This window comes from Mus pahari, chromosome 11, assembly GCF_900095145.1.
Source record: "Mus pahari chromosome 11, PAHARI_EIJ_v1.1, whole genome shotgun sequence".
NCBI classification, from domain to species: Eukaryota; Metazoa; Chordata; class Mammalia; order Rodentia; family Muridae; genus Mus; species Mus pahari.
Window position 1 is genome coordinate 26,451,055 of NC_034600.1, and position 23,200 is coordinate 26,474,254.

Here is a 23,200-nt window from a genome sequence, read left to right on the forward strand (position 1 = left end):
AGCACTCCTGCTGCCTCCAAATGCATGTGTGTATGTGTCATGTGTGCGCGCGCACATGTAAGGTCATCAAGAAACACTATCCAAATGAGGACTCACAGGGCTAACATCTCCCACCCTGGCCCTCTAGGGACTTGCTAACTGGTCCTTTCTCACCTTCGGACATAACTTTCCTTTCAGGCCCCAGCCACACTCACCCTGCACTGCTCCATTCAAAGGGGACAATTCTGGTTGGGTGCAAATACAAAGGAGACCAGTATGTTTATATCATTTATTAAAGAAATCAAGTCTTTAAAATTTTTTTTATTGCATTTGAAGACATTTCCAGGAAACGTTTGAAGCCTTGGCCTAGTAACCCCTCTGCCCCAGTCATCAGGTTTTGAGCACAGTCCCATTGCCCGCAATGGTGTTTATCAAAACTAAAAATGCTAGCACACTGAATATGCCAACACTGCACCCAGTCGTCTATATGAAATACTCCATCAGCTAGGACAAACCAAAGGCAGAGCTGACTCTATAGTACAAACCAACATTCTTCACAGAAGAAAACAGTGTGAGACTAATTTCCTACAGTCTGTACCTGCCATCAATTCTTCAATATTATTACTGCAGTTATTTCAAGGATAGTAAAATTAGGCTCCACTACCCATGGTTTTTCGACTTTTTAAAAAAACCTAAGCTCTAAAAGGTGTAAACAAGTGTACACATAGAATTGTTTTATAAACGTCTGCTATCTGTGTCATGGTGATGATGACAGAGACAGGACCCACACACTTAAGTCATTAGTGGTTATGTGCACGCTGCTCTCCACAGGGGTGAGTGACCGGCCACAATAGCAAAGGTCTGGCAGCTCTCCTGTGCCTGTCACCTCGAGCCCACTTCCTGCACAAGCTCCTGTTCGGTGGGTAAGAACTGCTTTCTACAGGCTGCAAACCACACGTCCCCACACGTGTCCATCAGGGGGCCATCTTAAGAGTTCCTCCAGTGACTGGCTTTCTAGGAACACAGCTTCCACGTTAAAGTTTTCAAACTCTTTCTTTTCTGAAGCTCCGATTTCCCATGTGACAGACAGGCCTCTACTCCGCAGTCCCTGTCACCCACGGCACTGCCCCTGGGGCCTCTTTCCGAGGTTTATTTTCTGTGAAGTTTTCCGCAAACCGCTCCCGTGCTTTGTCCCAGTTTTTTTTGCTCTTATTCTGGAGGAAATGAACGTCATCAATCGAGGACGGCTTCCCTGTTCCCAAGCCGGCATGTGTCCGTCGAAGTTGAAGCTGGATCTGTTGAGCAAAGGAACTGTTTTAGAACCTAAATACACCAAACTCTGCTGTGTGGACATTTGACTGTAATCCTTTGACTTATTAAAGACTCGTGCAAAGAAAACCTGTCGATCGCATCAATACTCATAGAAATACACATTCTACTTCCTACAGCTTAAGCTCCTTTGTTAGCATTGTCTTGGCAGACCAAAGTTCAACCAATTCTATAAAAAACCAACATGTGCCTTAAACAGCCATCCTCACGCCTTGACACTTGTCCTTTTCAATTGTGATGTGTGGGGTAATGGGCTATGCACAGACAGGCTGGTCTCCAGTCAGGTTGAGGTGTGAACCCCGGTGAAACCCAGTGGTGATAATTTTCACCTACATGGGATGGAAGGCGTTCCCTCATGTCTCCTGGACCCCTGGCTCCTGTCGAAGTTACTGCCCCCACATCCCCCACAAGAGAAGCTCATGGCTTTTAGTCACATACAGAATGTCCAGGCAGTGGTGGCACACGCCTTTAATCCCAGCACTTGGGAGGCAGAGGCAGGTGGATTTCTGAGTTCGAGGACAGCCAGGGCTACACAGAGAAAAACCCTGTCTCAAAAACAAACAAACAAAAAAACCCCAAACAACAACAACAAAAAACAAACAAACAAAAAAAACCAAAACAAAATGTCCCAAGCTTCTGACCTTCAGGCTAGACTCCTCCCAGTTACCTAGCAACAACAAGATAACAAACCCACCATAAGAGGGGCTGGTTGGCCCCTCCTCGCTCTCTTAAGCTTTCACTTCCCTCACTCTCCCTCTTCCTCTCTCTCATCTCTCCTCTCACTCTCTTCCTCTCTCCCTCTCCCTCTTACTCTAGCCTTTCTTCTCTCTCTCCTTTTTCCCCTTCTCTCCTCTTGGCCATGGCTGGTCTCTTTCTCTCTACCTTCTCTCTTTCCCCCACCTTTCTACAATAAAGCTCTAAAACCATAGGCTGTCTCTGCTCATCAAGGCCCGCTGTGCTTGGACGATGGGATAGGCTTTCTCCTAATGAGCCATGCCTAATCTCCCATCAGAAGGCCTTCCTGAGCTCCAGCCATGGACTAAAGATTCTCGCCTGTATGGGAACCTCTCTCCCTCTGCCTTCTTCCCGTATCTCCTATTCTGTTCTCAGCTCCTCTGCTGTATCCAGCGTGGGATGCTAAGGACTGAGAACCTGGTATAGGGGCTGCCCCTTGTCCACCCCCCACCATGTGGGGTCAGTGGCTTCACACAGCCAGATGCCCACCCGGAGCCGCATGGAAAGCATCTGGCAGTCCTCCTGCGTTCGCCTGCCCAGAGCACAGGAACTCTGGTAGGAAGTGGGCTCTCTCCCTCCCCCCCTTCCTCTATACCCATAGCCCCACAGTGATGAATGTTCTTATCCTCAAAATATGCTCAGAAACTGCAAGAGACAACCAAAAAGCGAACACAAGAAGTCCCACTATGCTTTATGTCTGTTTACATTTGTTTAGGCTGCACTCATAGCTATGGGGACGGCTCCCAGCCTACGGGCACAGGCTGGACACACCTGAAAGATATATAGTACATCAGTCCACTCTAACTAAAAGTAAAGGCCATGGGCACATTTAATCCTCCAGCCCTAGCCTCATTCAAGTAAATGTACAAGAGGACCAAGATTAAAATAGTAGGCCTGGGAAAGTCACTGACCCTGGAGTGTCTGCCTGGCATGTACAAAGTTATGAGCTCTCTCTCCAGTGCTGTGTGCACACAGAATTATGTCGAGAATCTGACGGCTGTTTGTCTTCCTATGAGGAGATGAGGGCCTCTCATTATGTTAGGAAGTTACCAGAACCACCAGGTGCCTTCTGTAAAGTGTAGGTGGGGTCTGCAGGACACTTTCTTTTTTTTTTTTTTTTTTTTAGATTTATTTATTTACTTCATGTATGTGGGTACAATGTCACTGTCTTCAGACACACCAGAAGAGGGCAACAGATCCCATTACAGATGGCTGTGAGCCACCATGTGGTTGCTGGAAAATGAACTCAAGATCTCTGGAAGAGCAGTCGTGAGTGCTCTTAACTGTTGAGCCATCTCTCCAGTCCCTGTAGGACATTCTTGACAAACACTTTTTATGAAAGCACTGCACCTTCAAACATGCCCAAAGACTCAGTGATAAGCTCACACATGCTAAAGGTCTAACTGTAAACCATTCTCTTCATCATGAACCAGTGACAGTGACAAAACCAGCAATATATTCACACTGGTGGCCCATCAAATTTGGCAGGGTGTGTATGTGTGTGTGTGTGTGTGTGTGTGTTTGTGTGTGTGCGCACGCGCATGCCCACCCATGTGTGCACACACTAAAGATAGCTATTACCTCCCATCAACTACAGGGCTATACAATTTAACCAATGCATTGTGTTCTAGACATTATTCTCTGTATTGTACATAAAATGTTCTGGGGCTCTTGAGCATAATAGATTCTGTAGCTAATGCATAATCTGCCTATGTGTAAACTAACATCAACTGTTCCTTCAATGTTCAGCACTAGACTAGTAAGAATGTCATCTAAAAATTTTAAAAGAGCCAGGCACGGTGGCATACGCTTTTAATCCCAGCACTAGGGACCCAGAAGCAGGTGGATCTCTGAGAGTTCAAGGCCATCCTGGTCTACAAATTGAGTTCCAGGACAGCCAGGTCTGTTACACAGAGAAATCCTGTTTTTACAAAACCCAAACCAAAAGAAAAAACAAAGAAATGGTTGCATGAATGAATAGACAAATAAATTGACAAATATAAATAAATAAATAAATAAATAAATGTATGTATGTACATATGTACATACTGAGCTTATCTTAGCAAGAGTATTTGCCTAATATGTTTAAGGTTTTTTGGGGTTTTTTTTTGTTTGTTTTTTTGAGACAGGGTTTCTCTGTGTAGTCCTGGCTGTCCTGGAACTCACTCTGTAGACCAGGCTGGCCTCGAACTCAGAAATCCTCCTGCCTCTGCCTCCCAAGTGTGCCACCACGCCCAGCTACATTTAAGGTTTAAATAGCCAACATGGTAAAGCAAACAAGCTGAAAACCTATACAACTAAAAAGTACCAAAAAACCTTTGATTCATTAAATAACACTTTAATAGTTTTGATTTAAGAAAAAAAAAATCTAAATAAGGCTTTCCTAAAACACAAAATACCAAACAAAGTGCACATGTGTTAAGCGGGAACACAATAAAAGCCTTCCCCATGTCTGGTCTGGGTTACCTCTAGCCCCAGCGCTTGGCAATGTCGGGCTCATTACTACACAGAGGCAACGCCTATCGGAAGAACTTAGGATGAAGGGAAGACAAGTCTTACCGGAGTTTTCATCCCTCCACCGTCCTTTCCCAGGCCTTCTCCCTGTTTCCACCCCATCTTCTCCAACATCTTTCGGCCTTTGTTGCTATCTGTAATTTCACTGTAAAGGAAAATTAAGCCAATAATTGACTTATAAAAGATTTTTTAGGCCATATATACAATATACTCATGCACAAAAAACCTGGTAAAACTATCTTTAAAAACTGACAATACTTCCTAAGGTGGAGAGCACAAATGCTACTCTACAGATGCCACCTAATGGACATGCAACCAATGACCTGTGTACAAGGAAGCAGACCAAATGGTCAACAAACGGCAAGCAGTTCAGACATCCACAGGCACTGAGACAGACTGAGGACACACACAAAGGAAGTTCTTGGGCAATGACAAGAAGCTGTATCAAACAAAGCCACGTAGGACAAAGGACACAGACACCATGTATCTGTATTGCTCCACACACTTAGGACTTCAAAAGCTACTGTCAGGACGGTGGTTGAATTTGGCAAGGAGAGCACAGGTCAGAGGTTGCTGACACTGTCGCACTTCTTGTGCATGAAATGTGTGCTCTTAATGCACAACCTTCCACATGAGCACAAGGCTCAACAGCCAAGAACAGTGTGCCTTCCTGTCTATATGAATGAACCAATAAAAAGGAGACCCAGAGCCCATTTCTCCCTACTTGCATTTGGTGTGATGGATTTTCTGTGACAGTTTTGTATCTTTATTATTTTCTTTTATACTATCCCAAGAAAAGCAGGCCAATGTGCTTCAGTTTTTATTTCTGTCTTCTCATTGAAATCTAATGTAATGTTCATATTGTTCAGCTGTTTTTAAAGCATCTGCCCAGCTGCCTGCTACCCCTAACTTGAAACACTCACTACATGTCCTGAACTGACTCCGTGAACAGCTGGACATCCCATTCCACCCCCCAACAAGGAAGCGTTACCGCTAACTGTAATTATAAAATTAAACCTGGCACAAATACTACAGTTTGGGAACAAGAGAAAAACCACAATTTTATAATTTTCATTTCTACATGGAAGATTCAAATTGACTCAACCTAGAATAAAAAAATAATGTAGCTAACTTAATATGTAAGTGTGGTCACATTTTTCATGTTGATTAACAAAGCCATTTTACCAAGAGAAAAGAATCACTGAGTAAAAAAACTCAACAAGCAATGGTCAACACTCACGAGTGAACAGATGCAGGAGCGTCATCTCTTTGGAAAGTCCCTTCACTTCCCACCTGCTCCCTGCGTTTTCCAGCTCTGTCTTTATACTTAGGATTCTTCAATGCTTTTTCAGCTTCATAGTCTGTATTCTTAACAACCGCAAACCATTGATTGAGAAAAAAGAAAGCAAATAAAGTATAACTCAGTAAAAAAAACTATGGTTCAATGTGGCCTCTACATACAAGAGTGAGAACAAGTGGCTATGTCTGCTCCACACTGCTCAAGTTCTGTCACAAAATAAACACAAGGCAAGGAGATAACATGCTGAATCCAGTGTATTCTTTAGCTCCCATACAGCCTCCTACTGGCCTATGAACCAGTTTTCAGGGTTCAGTGGGTAAAGGCACTTGCCACGCAGGCCTGAGGAACTGAGCCCCAGAACCCCACAAGCATGGAGGAAGAGCACCAGCTTCACAGAGATGTCCTCAGCCCTCCACACAGCACCAGGCACAGCCTGCGTGCACACACACACATCAGGGATGCACACATAACACTAAGACCTGAACTGCTGGGACTGAGACAAAAAAAAAATCTTCCCCCTTTTCTCTAAGGATTCCAAAGAACACAACATAGTTTGATACTGTCTCTTAGAAGGGAAAAATAAGGAGTCATTTTAAAATGAGGAGATGGTTCATCCTGTTCCTATGAACTGTCTTTGCTATAATATAGCCCTATCTATATGACTCCTTCACAATCTAACACATATTACAGGATAAAGAGTGGGCTAAGCCCCATGTCAGGGCATGGACACAGAGAATGTAGTGATTCCCCGGGAAGGACAGACACTTTAGCAGACGCAGTGTGGCATGCTCAGGATAAAGGCACACCCAAGTGTGGCAGTAACTCCCAGGTTATACCTGTTTCAATGGTCCTCCCTTTTTAATTGATAAATTGTCCTTCACTATAAGACTGCTGCATGGTTTCTTTATCCATATTTAAGACATTTGAATCTCTCAGTTTGGAAGTGTTACTAAAAACCAAGGACAAATGTTTGCTTACCAGTCTTTGTAGAAAACTGTTTGCACTTCTTGAAGCAAATACCATGAACTGGTATGATAGACACACCGCCAGCCCCTTTTAACTTTTAAAGTTACCACACTGTTTTCCCACCCAGAGTTGCTGCATCATTCAACATTCCTGCCAGCCACATAGGAGCTTGTTTCCTCACAACCCTTCAGTGATGTGTATAGTCAATTTAAAATGTCCGAGTAGTTCTATGGCTGCTTCCTGATAGCTCACTGTAGTCTCTCACATTCCCACAATCCTTACTGAACATTTTCCATGTGTTTACTTTATAACTGTATAACTTCTTTGGGAAGTGCTTGCTAAAAACTAGTACTTTTTTTTTTTTAACCTGGTGTGCTTGTTTGATCAAAGTCCCTAGTTGTCAGTGCTGTTTGACATCTGATGGAGCCTTTAGCAAGTAGAGCCTTGCTGGAGGGCATCTCTCCCTGGGAAAGGCTTTGGAGTTTAACGGCTCCACTGCATTCCCTGGGTTCAGCCTCTCTGTCCCACACCATGCTGCCTTTCGCAACGTAAGGAACTCTGTCTCTCTGGAACCGTAAGCTAAAATAAACCTTTTCTCTTTTTTTCTTTTCTTTTTAGTTGTTTTGTTTTTTGTTTTTGTTTTTCCAAGACAGGGTTTCTCTGTGTAGCTTTGGCTGTCCTACAACTTGCTCAGTAAACCAGGGTGGCCTCAGACTCACAGAAATCCATCTGCTTCTGCCTCTCAGGTGCTGGGCCCAGCCTAAAATAAACCCTTTCTTAAGTTGCTTTGGTCCTAGTGTTTTCTCATGGCAACAGAAAGTAATTAATATAAACAGTAGCACAGGCTGGCCCTGAATGGTCTGAGGCATATAGTATTATATAAAGCAGCCTCCTTTTAAATCAACTTGTTCTCTCATTCTACAGTGTTCTTTAAATTCTACATCACTATAAAGTCTACATCTATGAATTCTAGTTTGCTATCGGGTTTGTATCTAGTTTGCTGGCCTATGGTTTCCTTCATATTTCTTAAGTGTCTCTGGGTAAGCAAAATCGTACATTTTGACAAAGTATAGCTTGTCAACGTATTCTCATACGTTGGTGTTAAATACCTCAGGAAATTTGCCTAAACTTGTGTGTGAACAGCACGTAGAGTCAGAGGAATGGGCCGGTTTCCCCAGGAGTCTTCCACCTTGGTTTCTGAGAGGGGGCTACTGATTCAAATAGCCTGGCAGGCCAGCAAGCCTCAGGGATGCTCCCAGCCTGGTGCACAGCACCGTGGCTTTCAGACAGCGGCTGGGATCTCAACTCAGGCCCACACGCACACTGTATTTTCAATTCCAACTTCAGCAGTAATGTTTTAAACACCAGAACTATAGAAATTTACATACATAATCGTGGTAAATAGAACTTACTTATATATAGTGTGCTTAGCACACTAAGTAAGAGAATACTTAGCACCCTTACCTGCAAGCCATACTTTACTCATATTTTCTTGAGTGCTTATATACAGTGTACTTAGCACACTGACTAAGTAAGAGAATACTTAGCACCCTTACCTGCAAGCCATACTTTACTCGTATTTTCTTGAGTGCTTTTCTTCTTTCCAATTCTTTTTCCCCCTTACTTAGTGCTGGACCAACTAAAAGGAAAAACTGAGTTTGAATTATGACAGACTTTACAGAAAATTGATGCTTACTAAAAAAAAAAAAAAAAAAAAAAAAAAAGTTTCTTAGTATATTAACCAGTTCAAACCATTTTCCTAAAAATTTCATAATCTCGTTTTTCATTACAGTAGAATAAGAGTCCATTGTCTGCCTGTCTATATAGACCACATTATTATCATCCATTCATCAGCAAGTGGAAAGTACTATGCTGAGGTATCTAACCCAGGCCCAGAAAGACAAAATGTCACATTCTCACATTTCACACATGCTGTGTGAAAATATTGAATTGGTGCATTTAACCTGGAGTGTCTACAGGACCTGGAAGGCAGAGCCAGCCCATGGGAGGACGGAGGGAAAAGTAGAGCTTAGGTAACATGGGGTTAGCATTTATGTGGGGAGTGGGGTTACCCAGAACTAAAGACTGAGAAAGCCCCTTCTGGAACTCCACTGTTTTGGAAGTCACTTTAAAAACAGTCCCCACGGGGCTGGCGAGATGGCTCAGTGGGTAAGAGCACCGAATGCTCTTCTGAAGGTCCTGAGTTCAAATCCCAGCAACCGCATGGTGGCTCACAACCACCCGTAATGAGATCTGATGCCCTCTACTGATGTCTGAAGACAGCTACGGTGTACTTATGTATAAAATAAATAAATCTTAAAAAAAAAAACAAAAAAAAAACAGTCCCCACAAAGGACTCTGACTAGAGGTGGGCTGCACATGTGGACAGTAACAAATGTGCCAGTACTCAGCCCTGCAGACCACACACAGGCAGGCCACTCTACTTGAATGCAGTGAGACATGGGGGGGGGGGGGCTCAACGGTACAGAGGGACAGGCCACTACTCCACTTTAATCCGTCTTGTAGAGTACAGACCCACCCACACTTGGGGCTTCACATACCCAGAGGTTCATCCTTCCTATCAAGGCGGAGGTGAGCTCTGACCTGCCCTGGCTCACAGCCATCACACGTCTCACTGCCAGGGTGAATGTGGAAAGACAGCACAGTCTCCCCAATTTTCACTTCATCACCATGTTCAAGGACGTAAGGATCACATTTAGTTTTTGGCTAGATGAGAAATTATTAATGAAACAGAAATACAAAATGGTTATTATGTCTATGGTAGTAAAGAGTTCAGAAAAGGAGACGCAGGCACACTTCTATAACTTGATGGATAGACAGTGAAAAAGACTACCAACAGTAGCTCAGTGGAAGAGCATACACTTACCATGAACCAAACTCTGAGCTCCACCCATGATCCCTTATAGCATTCCCCAAAAGCTACTTATAATTTTAATCTTATCAAAGTCTACCAATTTTCTTACCATTGAAGTCCACTCTGGACTTCAATCTGTTAGCAAAACATATAATAATCAGAGGAAAGTTCTATGTTAAGAAGTGGTTACCTTCCCTCCTCTTTAAAAAAAAAAAAAGTGCTGTGTGTGTGTCTGTCTGGGGGTGCATAGGTTGTTACACGGGCCCTGGGATCAGTACTATGATCCTAATGATACCACCACGGTAAATACTCTTAACCCCTGAGTGACCTCTCGGCTTTTCTTATAATTCCTTTCTTTCATTCTTAAAGCAGAAGAACAAGGCCTCCTTGGTGGTTTATATTACCAACTTGACAGGACCCAGAACCACTTACGGTCTCTGAACACACCATGGGGGTGACCTCTGGGCATGCTGGTGAAGGATCATCTAGATTAGGTTAACTGAGGGGACAGATCCACCTGAAGGGCAGTGGCCCCAGGCCATGGCTGGGGTCCTAGACTGAGCAAACAGGAGAAAATGGGCTTAGTACTGGCATTTTCTCCCTGTGCTTTCTGAAGTCCAACATAAAATAACTGCCTGCTTCCCCGTGACCCGCTTCCCTGTGATGGACAACTCTTCTCCTGTCCTCAGTTCCATTGGCAGGGTACTTTAGTTTTTAGAAAATTCCTAGTTTACTATTATTTTATTAAGACCAAAAAAAAAAAAAAAAAAGGAGGGGGCAGTTAGGGCTGTCCAGTGGTGTGTCAGAGAGAGAGCATCTGCTTGACGTACAGAAAGAACCTGGGCCAGAACCGCAGAGCACACAGGAAGAAGGAGGGCCACCAAAGCTGCTTCTATGAACATTCAGTCCTGGGCTGTGAGATGACTCAGCAGGAAGAGGAGCCCCACCAAGCTGACCTCCACATGTGGAGGCCATACACACATATATATTTAATCTAAATAAGCTTTATGGTACAGTCATACCTAAAAGTAGCAATAGAAATATAATTAGAAGTCAAAACTCAACAGACCAATAGCTACTAAATTTTTTTTTTTTTTCCTAGTCCTTTCTGGAAAATCCCAACCAAGTTATAAATTTGTGCTTGAATTGTGATCTGTAATGACTAGGACCTAAGGAAGTACAGGTAACCTACACATTAACGTACCTGAAGAATCTGTTTCCCGTTGACGATGGTACCATTCTGGCTGCCCTGATCCACAAGAACATAGCTTTGCAAGCCATGGTCGAAATAAACTTCTGCGTGGAACTTAAAGGAAAGCAAGCAAGCGATTACAAAGAACTGTACACTTTCAACCCAGAGCGAACTGCACTGGTGCGCAGTAGTCTCTGATCATTTCACCTGATTTCTCTTAATGTTTTTTTTCTGAATACAAATTATTACAAGTCTCTGGTAGAAATATGGAGGCTATACTTCCTATGCGTCCATCTTTAACTATGATGAAAATCTGTATATATCCAACTATCTCTCTGAGAGATAGATATACTTAAGAGATGGAATTGTACCATATATGTAAATTTTATTTAAATTAAAAATGGTCATTTATTTTGTGTCTGTGTGTACATGGGGTACACTGGATGTTCACCTGGCATTCTGGGGTGTGGGGTGCCAGGTGCAGGCATGGAGGTCTGAGGACAACTCATAGGAGTTGGCTCTCCCTCCTACCATGTAGTCTCTAGGGATCAAACGACCTTGACAAATTATCTCGATTTCAGCTGGCCCCTATATGCAAACTTCTAATCTTAAACTAAATACTGCCATATTGCTTTCCAAAATAGATATATCCCCATTGTCTGTGAGAATTCTTGTAGCTTTAAACACTCTTAACCAGACTTGGCTATTGTCAGAATTTAAATTTTCTATTAATCTAGCGATATGTAATATCAAGTTTTACCATTGATCTTATTTTTGAATTTCTCTGATTTCTACTGAAAATCTTTTTAACAAAGGGTTCTTTTATTATTTTTAACTATGTGTATGTGTATAGGTCTCTGTGTGGATCTGTCCAGATGCCCCAAAGGCCCGAGGCATCAAATCCCTAACTGTGAGTGAATCTCCAGCCCTGAGAACCTCTGCTCGCTATTCACTAGCCACCTGGGCTCCTCTGCCTGCTCCTTTCTGTAGTCAGACTGTCTAGAGTAACTTTATAAAAATTTTAAATGATTACAAATGTTTTCACACTGCCAAATCTTATCCCCCCCCCCAAAAAAAAGCTCTTCTAAACTGCGCTCCCAAAAGGAACAATTTTTAATAAGCACGTGAATAAAAATTCTGTCTTGCCTTCATGTCTGCATTGCATGTGACTCCAGTGACTTCTCACGTGTGAGCCAGGACATTCTCTATATGGTGAACCGACTATACCTTTGACTCACTGATCTATTGACATCACAGTGGAGTTGGAGAAAATATGTTTGTACAAAACCTACATGCATCTGTCATAGCTTTCTGACAGACATCGCTGTCTGCCTTTTTAACTTGCTTAACCCCCAAGAAGCTTTGAACTGAGTCAAAATCAGCTATGTTTGAATTTTACTGTCTTTTTTAAACCTCATAAAGCCTCCTCTTCAATGCTCAAGTATTTCTGTTTTCTTCCATGATAAACGGAAGGTTTATAAATCAACACACTGACTTCATCTGCCTGGGAGTGTGCTATGTGTGCCAGCAGCCTGACGCTTCCCAGGCCATCTACCCACTACACAACGGCAATGGACACCAAACCAAACCAAAGCAAGAAACACGGTTCTCTGCATTTTAGCCGGGCTGAGAGGGGAGAAGTTCTCTACTACTAAAGCTACAGGCTGGGCTTTCTTTGAAAAAAACAAAGTGAGTGAAGGAGGCAGGAGGATTCCCTGCTTTCAAACAGTGAGGGGGAACACTTTCCTGATAACAGCAAGAAACGAACTCCACCCTTTTTGTTTGCTTGTTTGGTTGGTTGGTTTTTCAAGATGGGGTTTCTCTGTGTAGCTCTGGCTGCCCTGAGACTCTGTAGACCAGGCTAGACTAAATTCCATTCTTAAAAAGACAAAACAAATCATAGGCGCACACTACTTCATTAAATAAAAACAAGCAGGGAGTCAGAGGCACGGAGGCCTGCCTCCTCCTCACAGTGCTCTGGGTTCAGTTCTTAACAGTGTCAGAAGGACAGTCAAAAACAGTTCCAGACACAAAGCATGGAGAGCCGAGAAGCACAGCCTTTCCCTGCTATTTTAAAGCTACAATTCTGTTGGTTTTGAAAACTCAACTTTTTATTGCTACAACACGAAGCCACTGAAACTTTGAGAAATCCTGAGGTAGAAGAGGTTAGATTATCCAAGGATGGCAAACCATTTGAGTCAGGGTTGGATTTATGTTTGAATTATCACAAAACATAGCATATTTATTTCACTTGGTAAATTTGTTATTTGGATACTATTTAAGTTAAATAAATAAATCCATGTTTTGTAGCTCATGCTTCAGACTTTTAAAAAGGACATAATTAGCCAGGCATGGTGATACACAGCTATATTCCTACTAATTCAGGAGGCTGAGCCGGATTACTTGAGCAGCCTGGGAACAAGGAGAGGAAGACCCTGTCACAAATCAAAACATCATGACAAAAATCCTGGCCAAGCATGAGTGGCCCATGCCTATATAACCCTTAGGATGTAGGTGTAAGAAGATTGGGAGCTTAAGGCCGACCCTGTTACTTAGTGAGTTGGAGGCTAGCCTGGGCTACAAGAGACCCTATCTTTAACCAAATCCAAACCCTAAAGTCCCATAATTTTTAAACTGTGATAAGGACTTTTTTTCAAACACTGAAAGAAACAAAGAGGTACTGCCGTCATCAGTATTACCATACCATTAGCCCCTCCCGTTCAGCAGAAAGTCTTATGTTTCCTACTAAAATGATTCTAGGTTCCTTTTTGTTCAATTTGGTTTTTATATAGGATCTTGTTGTGTAGCCCAGGCTAGTTTGGAACTCACTGTGTAGTCAAGACTGTTCTCAAACTCTTAGTTCTCCTGCCTCTGCCTGGGACAGGCACTCAAACACAGGCAAAGGGCAGTGGCACACAGACATCTCTCCTCAGAGTGGAGGTCTCACCTTACTAACAGCGACTTCTGGGATTCTCACAGTATGCTCCATGTCCTTTTCTCTGCAACAGTAAGTGAAGTGAGTGAGTAACTGGGAACACAGAAACACAGTAGTGACAGTGACAGGGCACAGTACGCTTTACTAGATGGAGTTTAAACGGAAACCTAGCACAGCAGTCCCCCAGCTGTGGCTCACCCTGACGACTCTCTAGAGTTGGCATGCTTCTACACAGTATTTGGTTGCATCATCTTTCTGGTTAAACTGTGCTTTTCTTTGGATAAGGATGTTGCTTTAGCCTTTTTGTTTCTAGAACAATGCTATAAATACTGCTCATCCACCATCTTGAAACAAGTGAAAACCCTTCAGCTCCAGCAATGCACAACCTCCTTACCTCCCAATGGTGGCTGGGCTCACAGCGGTGATGATGAACAACGAGCCCATCTGCAACACTGGAGACCTAATGACAATCACCCGGATACAGGGCGGCCAAATTCTTTCCTCATCTACCAAGGTGAGAGGTAGAGACAAAGATTAACTTAACATTCTATGAAAACCAATTTCTCACACAATAATTAGGAAACCAAGTTCTCAGCACAAAGGAGGTTTATTTGCCCCAGAGGAACAAAGGGCAAGGAGCATCCCTAGCTTTAGGAATACAATCTAGGATTTTAGTAAGGGGGAGGAAATTGGAGGGAAGGGCAGGGCCTGTGAGAGCCATGCTGGCCACCCTCAAGCTGGCCATGGCACCCTCATTACTGACGCTGCTACTCAGACTTAGTCTACAGATCTGCCTGAGCCCAGTTCTCACACATCTGGACCTTTAGTGCTGGCCCTCTCCGTTCAACAGCAGCTAACTGATGAGTTCCTCTCAGCTCCCTACCTCCTGCACTTCTGAGGAGCACACTCTCTTCAGTTTGGCCTGCTGTCTCTTAAGCTTTCCTGTCCCCTTTGGCTGTATTGCAGGAATCCAGTGTCTGCTCTTACTGTCTGACAACCCTGACACAGCAGGTCCCAGATTTCCTGGACCCACTGGGGTTTCTCTTGGTGATAGACCCTGGGTGACAACCCTCTCTGTCCCCATCAGATAGTTCTATTTTAAGCCTCTCTAGAGACATGGGGATGCCCTGTCTCTTGCCTTCGGCCCACCAGCCTCCACATGTGATGGAAATGCTCTCCCCAACCTGAAAACTTCATATTAATGGTGTACTTTAGCACCCAGCAACTCTGGCGCCTGAATGTGTCTGTCTTCTCCTGTCTTCTCTAAGCGCTCTCTGTGACTCTTACACTCTGAACTTTTCCAGTGCTGTCGTAAGCCTTTGGCCATTTCATGTTCTATTTAACCCTGTGTGTGCTGCAGAAATACCGTGCCTGCCAGTTACTGTGCTGTGCTGCACTGTTGCCATACAGCACACACTGCTCTACAGTGCAGGCTGCTGTGGAGCCCACCTGAGCCTCAACCTCGGCACTGATGATGCAGGCCACGCCCCTTAGCCAGAGTCATGTTTGCCAGCTGGCGAGAGTCCCTTCAGTAGCCATCATAAAGTACACACATTTCTAACAGTAATTAAAAACAAATCTATTTTATCTGAAAAATATCCTAAACACATTTTTAAATTATTTTAAGCCAGAAAATTTTAGGCTACTTTTTAAAAATAAGAGAACTTTCTATTGAGAAAAGAACAAATTTAATTTGTTTACTATTATTACAAAATATTGTGTTTTATATCTTTATATGAAGTAAAAATGCTAATGACCATAATACCTAACTAAGCAAGTGACTTCTTTCATAAGGTATGCTTTTAATGGCAATTTACTTTTTCTTCAATTGCAAAAGCAGACCATGACAGCAGAGCCTTAGAGAACTGAAAGTACAGTGCTACGTTCAGTGGAAGCTATACACTGCAGTTTTCTTAAGTCAATGTACTGACCACCCTCTCCTGACTCGACTCCTAAAATCTGACAATAAGTCATTGTCATAATTTTCAATGCCATCAGAATAACTGATGTGCCATCGGCACGCCTCCTCAGCGGCTCACTCTGACCGGAGTGAATTACTCACTTACCTTCATCATCGGATTCTTCTGAGGTCTCCCTGTCCCCACTGCTACTGTCTCCATCATAGCTCTTCTCACTCTGAGAGTCTGTGATCTCACCTTCTTCTGGCTCGCTCTCACTCTCTCTGATTCTCTCATCCTTAGATGACGCTGAGTTATCATCTCCAGGAGACTCCACAGTGTCTCCACTAACTGCCACTGTGAGCTGTAAGGGACTGCTTTTGCGAGAACTGTCTGTCCTGGCCTTCTTTTTCACATTTCCAGAATGTTCATCCTCACTGCAGTTTATATATTCTACACTGCAGACTTTCTGATCTTCTGAGCTCAAATCCTAGACAGAGGGAACAGGGAAGTAAGTGACATCAGCATCTTACACCACTACATAAAGTCCCACTGACTCAGGAGGATACAGAACAAGGACAGGACAGGACCCCACATGTCCTGCTCCATGACACCAACACTCAGAATGTTACTGTTGCTAGTCAGCACACTATCAGATGGGGTCAATATCCAGGTGGGAGGTATTCCACAGCCCAGTGCATCCCTCCATCTACTCTCAAGGCCCCGTATTCCCAGCCCAGGCCGGCAAACCTGTTACTTGACCTGTAAGAAAGCTGTATAATAAAAAATGTAATGCAACTCCTCTTTATACTTTCAAATTTTCTAGTAGTCACATTTAAAAACTTAAATAATGTTTTATCTACTTTTGATTTTCTTTCTTTAGGTTTTTTTTTTTAAAACAGGGTTTCAGTTTTAGCTCTGGCTGTCCTGGCTCTCACTCTGTAGACCAGGTTCAAATTCACAGAGATCCACCTGCCATTGCCTCCTGATTGCTGGGATTAAAGGTGTGTGCCACCCTGGCCTGTGTATTCACTTTCATTCTAAGACTTCAAACCCTTACACATCCAGGATACCCTCACATCCAGGACCTACACTTCAGTCCACAGCCACAGGTAGCTCATGGCTACCATGCTGAATAGTGCGAAACTAGAGAATGTGTCAATTCTAAACATTTCAGTTTTTAAATATGATAACGTACATAAAGCAGAGATATTTTAAAGGGTAAGATGAATTTAAAGATCTAAATATAAATATAATCAATGTATTAAAATTGAGGTTTCTGCCAAAAGTGAACACATTAGACTAAAAAATGAAAAATTTAAAGTTTAAAATATAAATGTTTTATTTATATGTCTTTAATTCTAAAAATTCAGCCTGTCTATAATAATAAGCCTTTTATTATTAATTTTTTGGCATGCTTTATGAAAAATGAACTATTTTAATTAACAAATTAAAAATATGTATTTTTACTATGCACACTTCAAGTTCTGCATAGAATGAATGATTAAATCAAGTCAATGCACATGTGCATCCCATTCTTCTTGTGGTCATAATACAAGTTTATTCTCATAGCCACTTTTAAAAGTTATAACACATGGGCTAGGAGTACAGTCCAGCAGTGAGATGTGTGTCTAGTCTGAACAAGGTCCTAGGCTCAATCTCCAACACACATGAAAGCACCGTCCTGTACAACCGACAGAATGTTATTAGTATCATGGCAACTGGGAAGAAACACAAAGTCATTGCTCTTTCCCTTCCATATGTAACACTCTCAATTTTCTTTCTGCCATGTGCATATAATGAAGGGAGTTCACGTGTAATTTCACAAAATATGACAGCATCTCTTTAATAGCAGCATAAATAGAGTTTGGAGGCAGGCTGAACATTCACAGTATGATAAACTATATATACTCTCAGCAATATAAACTCACCAAGGGCAAGAACAAGGGCAAGGAGCTAAAAAGCTGTGCGGAGCTTTAGAGCAATGTAAACTAGACCAGCAGCATCTTCATAGCTACATATGCACTGTTTAAAGAGCATGTCCAATATTCTCCTCACTATGACTTCTTGAACAACAGAAGGAAAATAACTGAAACTGTCAGGGTGCTTCTGATAAGGGATTCCTGGGGTAGACTGATAAATAAACAAGCAGGAAGGACAAGAAAGGGCACTTACACTTAAGACAGTGAAGTGCCTCTCCCTCTCTGTCTCTCTGTCTGTCTGTGTGGGGGGTGGGGTAGGATTATAGGTGCACCCCATAAATGCCCGGCTCCCAGAGTTTATTTTTAGTAGTTCACTAGCATGCTTTTCTATTCATTTTTGTATTGTCACGAAAACGAAAACACGGTGAGATTAATTCCAAGTGTTGATAGTACAATTTATTACTTTGGGTTAAAAGGAAAAAACATGACCTAAAATTTACAAAGTTAAGTACCACATAGTTGCCGCAGCTCGAGCAATGCCAGTGCAGCAAGTAATTGCCACCTCACACATCACCACCTCAGCCATTTAGGAAGGAGAAGTAAGAGCACTAATAACATTTTAATTAGCATAGCATCCTAAGTGACTTTAAAACTGCCTTCAGTCTTCAGACCTACATTCCTTTTCCTGTACATGTCAGCATGTTCTTAACCTTGAATTATGAAATGCTAGGGGTCAACCCCAAGGTACTGCACATGTAACATAAGCTCTCAAACACTATGGTACATTCCAGGACCACATCCCCCTCCACTCCCACTTCTTATGCATAGTGCTGTGTTAATTAGGCAAAGAAATTGTCTTTCATTTTAATTTTTTGAAAATAAATTACTAGAAATGAGATTCTCTACCTAGTACAAACAAAAAACCTCTGATTGTTGATACAGCCAACCTTTTTCCAAAAAGGAGACAGACAGACAAACAAAAGAGCAGGCTGACACTACGGCCCGGCAGTTGTGCGTGCCCGCAGTAGACCCAAGCTGCTTCCCAGCACCCACGTCCTCTCACCAACCCTAACCAGCTCCAGAGGCTCTGGGACCTTCCTCTGGCCTGTGTATCTGCACACCCATGCACACATGCTCAAATGTACATGTGCACACACACCCACAAAACTTATAGCTATTCAGATAGACAATAAATCTTCTTTTCTTTTCTTTCTTTCTTTTCTTTTTTTTTTTTTTTTTTTTTTTTTTTGGTTTTTCAAGACAAGACTGGGACCCCTACTGTCCTGGAACTCATTCTGTAGACCGGCCCTGACTCAGAGATCTGCCTGCCTCTGCCTCCAGAGTGCTGGGATTAATGGCGTGCGCCACCGTCACCAACCAGCAACAATAAATCATTTAAAACAACAACAATAAAAACAACAACAAAAAATACCCTTCCAATCCTAATATGTCCCTCACTCCATATTTACCAGGAATGCATTTTTAAGTTTGCAATTAATAAGTGAGAAACTACTTAAGAAAGTTGAATCTGTATGTGACAATATATAAATCAATTTTCTTTTGCGAACTGTAATAACCAACTTACTAAATCAAGTCTGGATGTTGTCTGGATTTTTTTTCTGAATTACACATTGTAAGATGGTTTATATCTTAAATAAATACTTCCTTCAAATTTTACAATACACCTACTTCTAATGACTGAGTTTGTTAAAAAACAAAAACAAAAAACAAACAAAAAAAACCAAAACCATTCATTTCACTTGAACCTTTCTAAGTTTTAGAATCTGAAACCTTAATAAATATATTTAAAACACAAAAATACAGAACGATGTTTACATTCATAAAATTTGTGGCTTAATTAATGATACTAAAATACTGTAAAATTTAAAAAAGTAAGAAAGCATTACCTTTTCTTCATTTGCTGTATAAAAACCTGGCTCCTTTCTTCTCTTCTTCAATCTTCTATCTCTGTTTGGTTTTATGCTAGAGGTCTGGTAAGGCTGCAAGTCTACTCGCGAGTGAAACTGGTACCGACCACTCTCCACATCGCAGTAGTAATAAATCCCCGTGGAAGGGTCATAATACAGCTGGTTTTCCTTTCAAAGTCAGGACAGTAAGTTTTACTCATGTATAATGAAACAAAAGAGAAAAAGAAACAACAAAAATGCCAAATATATCCAAAGATAGTAGATACATTTAACAACTATTGTATTTTCAGAAGAATTAGAGAAATAAATTAGAGAAAAAAATTCTTTTTCGGGGGGGAAAAAAAAATCATTACTGTGTGCTGTGCTTTCCACGGTGAGAAAACTTTAATCTTAATTGCATCAAGTGAAACTGCCAGTGCTTACAGTGCTTTTCTTTATGTGAAATGGCAACTTCATATGGTTCAACTGACCACATTAAAAAGAAATGAAAGAAACATTTTCAAAGGCATGAACACTTAGGTTGGGGTGACAAACTGCATAGGAAACCATCAGTGCCCTGGCTCTGGACATCCCAACCTCGTAACACTACAAACACTTGACCATTTAATGATAAACTACAGAAGCTGGGGTTGGGGCTACAGGCCTGAGACACTGGTAAGCAACTATGCTCAGTCATTTTCTATCCCTTTCTTTTTTCTTGTTAGAAAACTGGAGGCAAAAGTTCACCATAGGAGGGAAAACTTGAGCAAGGAGACTGAGCCACTGAAAGACGTGACATGAAGGCCTCCATTTACAGTCAACAAGGCGTTAGTTACCAAGTCCACAGACACCATCACTCAGACAAGATGGCGGGAAGGAAGTCTGCCCGCCAGCCCTCAAGCCCAGTGTGAAAACTAGGCCACTTCTTCCTTCTCTGCTTCAGCTGGGACTTACTTTTTGCTATGAGGCAGCTCAAAACCCAACAGTACAGTGTTAGGAAGGTCTGAGATACTTACAGAATCATAATAGAAACCAGTGCTGTGGTCAAAATATAAGCCCGTGCTCTCGTCGTAGGTGAAGCCGGTCTGCGACACAGCAGCCTCCGCTGCGGCTCTCAAGCTCTCAGCAAGCGAGGACCCTTCGAGCGCTGGGCCTTCTGCTAGTGCGGACGCATTCTCCTGCAGAGACATGCCAGGTGACACATACTGTCAGCTAAGCTGGATCCAGTTTGTAATGGAAACAATGTCATTAATTATAATCAGAACCATTTTTTTCAACTTTTATTAGATATTTTCTTCATTTACATTTCAAATGCTATCCCCAAGGTCCCCTATACCCTCCCCCCCCCGCCCTGCTCCCCTACCCACCCACTCCCCCTTCTTGGCAAGACCAAGGGGCCTTTCTCCCCAATGATGGCCGACTAGGCTATCTTCTGCATTTTTAAAAAATATTTTTAATTGTCTTCCCATTTATCCTCGGCCTTAAATTTTGTCTTTTTTGTCTTTGCTGCAGATAAGACAGAGGCCTGCACCTGCGAGGCCAGTGCTGCCCCACGAGCTGTATTTACTCCCAGAATCTTGTCTGAGTTTTAAAGACACTAAAGTAGGATGATAACAAGTATTCAAAGTTAAACGTGAGGGAAGCAACCACACAAGGAAGCAACCATGAAATATGGACAATCAGTTATCTCTAAAGCAAACGATCTAACTGGTCAATAGAGCCAACAATAAGGACACTTTAAAAGTAGAAACGGAGAAAGTATAGATTAACCGTCCAGGAAATCTAAGCAGTGACGAGGCAGTTCACACACAGCCCTGGAATAGGCGGGTGAGGGGAGCGGCCAGGAGAGGAAATGCCTTCTCCTTCCAGCGTGGCCAGCTTGCATGCACACAGTGCTTGGCAGGCTCAGATGGGAGGAGTTTGTGCCTGAGAATTCAACACCAGTGTGGGCAACAAAGGGTGAACGCATGTCAAAATAACAAACAACACTTCAGATATAAACATGTGAAACGACACTGTCCTTGTGCCCACAGCCCCCTAAAGCCTTACTACCATGTGTGGCTGCAGACGTGAGTGCCACCGCGGGCGCCCTTGGCCCTCTCCTCTACCTTCATGAAGGTGCCAGGGTTAGGGACTGAGCTCAGGGTGTCAGGCTTGTGTGACAAGCACCTTTTACTTCCTTGGTCACCTCATTGAGCTCCAACGTTCATGGGCTGAGTTAAACAGAAAAATCATCACAATTACAAACGCATTCCCACTTCTGTTTGTTAGCAACCACAACTGAGTGTGTGGATACAAACCTATACTCTCAGGCACACGCAGACTGAAGAAGAACACTTGAACTCAGGGGAACAAGGCCACCCTGAGCAGCAAAGCAAAACTTGATTTCAAAAGACAAATCAAAACTGGTGCTTGTGCATACCCATGCATTTTATCTCATTTATAACTATTTATAACTCCTGTGTGTACCCTACAGGATTGAGGAACCCTGTCTTTCTCCATGGTTAGCCTGTATTACCTGTGAGTCAGAGGTGACGGCATCCTCCTGTCTATGGCTAACACTTTCTGTTACATCAGCACCAGCATAACTCCCATTGTCTATCTGTGACTCATCTTTAGAATTCAGAGCAGAAGCCTGAGCATACTGACTCAGCTGTGCACACAGTTCCGTCTCTTTACTGGGAAGACTGTCATCATTATAATATGTCTGATAGTAATAATCTGTAAAGAAAAGAAACAAACAGCTGGTGAGCATAAGGGGAAAAGTTTGTTAGCTGCAAAATCTAAATAGCAAACACAAAGCTGAACCCACTGAAACCCTGAGTACGGAATCAAAACTGCCCCCATTAGGCCTGGCCACACTGCCAAGGCAGAGTTAAGAGGCGTGGGGGTGGGGGAATAGAAGGCTTACTGACCAAGTTACTCAGTGTAATCAGTATGGGGGTCCATGGAGGGAGGATTTTCCTAGCACTGGAGAGCCTGAGGCAGGAGGTTGAACGAAGCCAACCTGAGCTACCCAGCATGTTCCAGAAGCCTTTACCTCTGTACTGAGAACCTGACTTAAGCACGAGAACAGAATACTTAGTGCCGCACTGAAAACACACAAAAGCATTAAATAAGTTAGAAATTATAATACATTTCTATTTTGCCACCCATAAATTGACAAAAAAGCGACATAGAAGGAAATCTGTGTTACCAGATTCCTCCGCTTTTCATATTTTGTCTGTGTTATTTTTAAAGAAATGCTACACCCGTGTGTCATGAATGTTCCAAGGGCACTGGTGCACCCATACTGAGTACCTGAAATTGCCCAAGAAGCATGGCTCTCTGTCTGTACTTCTACATCAGACTTCGGATTATCTTCATTTTTCCCACAGTGGAGTATTTTACTAAGTTCTTCTACCTGAAAGGAAACAAAGCTTTAGGAAAAATAAGTCATAAAGCAATTCAGTAATATATAAACTCTGCCATCCTCAGAACATTACAGTAATAGACAACACTCTACCATCCTCAGGACATTACAGTAATACACAACATTCAATCATCCTCAGAGCATTACAGTAATACACAACTCTCTACCACCCTCAGGACATTACAGTAATACACAACACTCTACCACCCTCAGGACATTACAGTAATACACAACTC

The 23,200-nt window shown here is 42.6% G+C and overlaps 1 protein-coding gene across 1 annotated transcript in view; it reads right to left on the bottom strand.

Moving 5' to 3' along the window:
* Positions 1–234: 234 nt before the first annotated feature.
* Aggf1 (angiogenic factor with G-patch and FHA domains 1) overlaps positions 235–23,200 on the bottom strand; it is a 28,841-nt gene continuing 5,875 nt past the window's right edge. The window contains exons 2-14 of the mRNA XM_021208525.2: positions 22,853–22,955; positions 22,071–22,273; positions 20,569–20,730; positions 19,553–19,741; positions 15,892–16,213; positions 14,220–14,331; positions 13,838–13,889; positions 10,903–11,004; positions 9,385–9,550; positions 8,380–8,462; positions 5,798–5,925; positions 4,603–4,702; positions 235–1,274 (exon numbers count right to left, since the gene is read on the bottom strand). Of these exons, the coding sequence (XP_021064184.1) occupies positions 1,074–1,274; positions 4,603–4,702; positions 5,798–5,925; positions 8,380–8,462; positions 9,385–9,550; positions 10,903–11,004; positions 13,838–13,889; positions 14,220–14,331; positions 15,892–16,213; positions 19,553–19,741; positions 20,569–20,730; positions 22,071–22,273; positions 22,853–22,955 (1,923 nt within the window). The 3' untranslated portion in view covers positions 235–1,073. The remainder of the gene's footprint in view (positions 1,275–4,602; positions 4,703–5,797; positions 5,926–8,379; positions 8,463–9,384; positions 9,551–10,902; positions 11,005–13,837; positions 13,890–14,219; positions 14,332–15,891; positions 16,214–19,552; positions 19,742–20,568; positions 20,731–22,070; positions 22,274–22,852; positions 22,956–23,200) is intronic.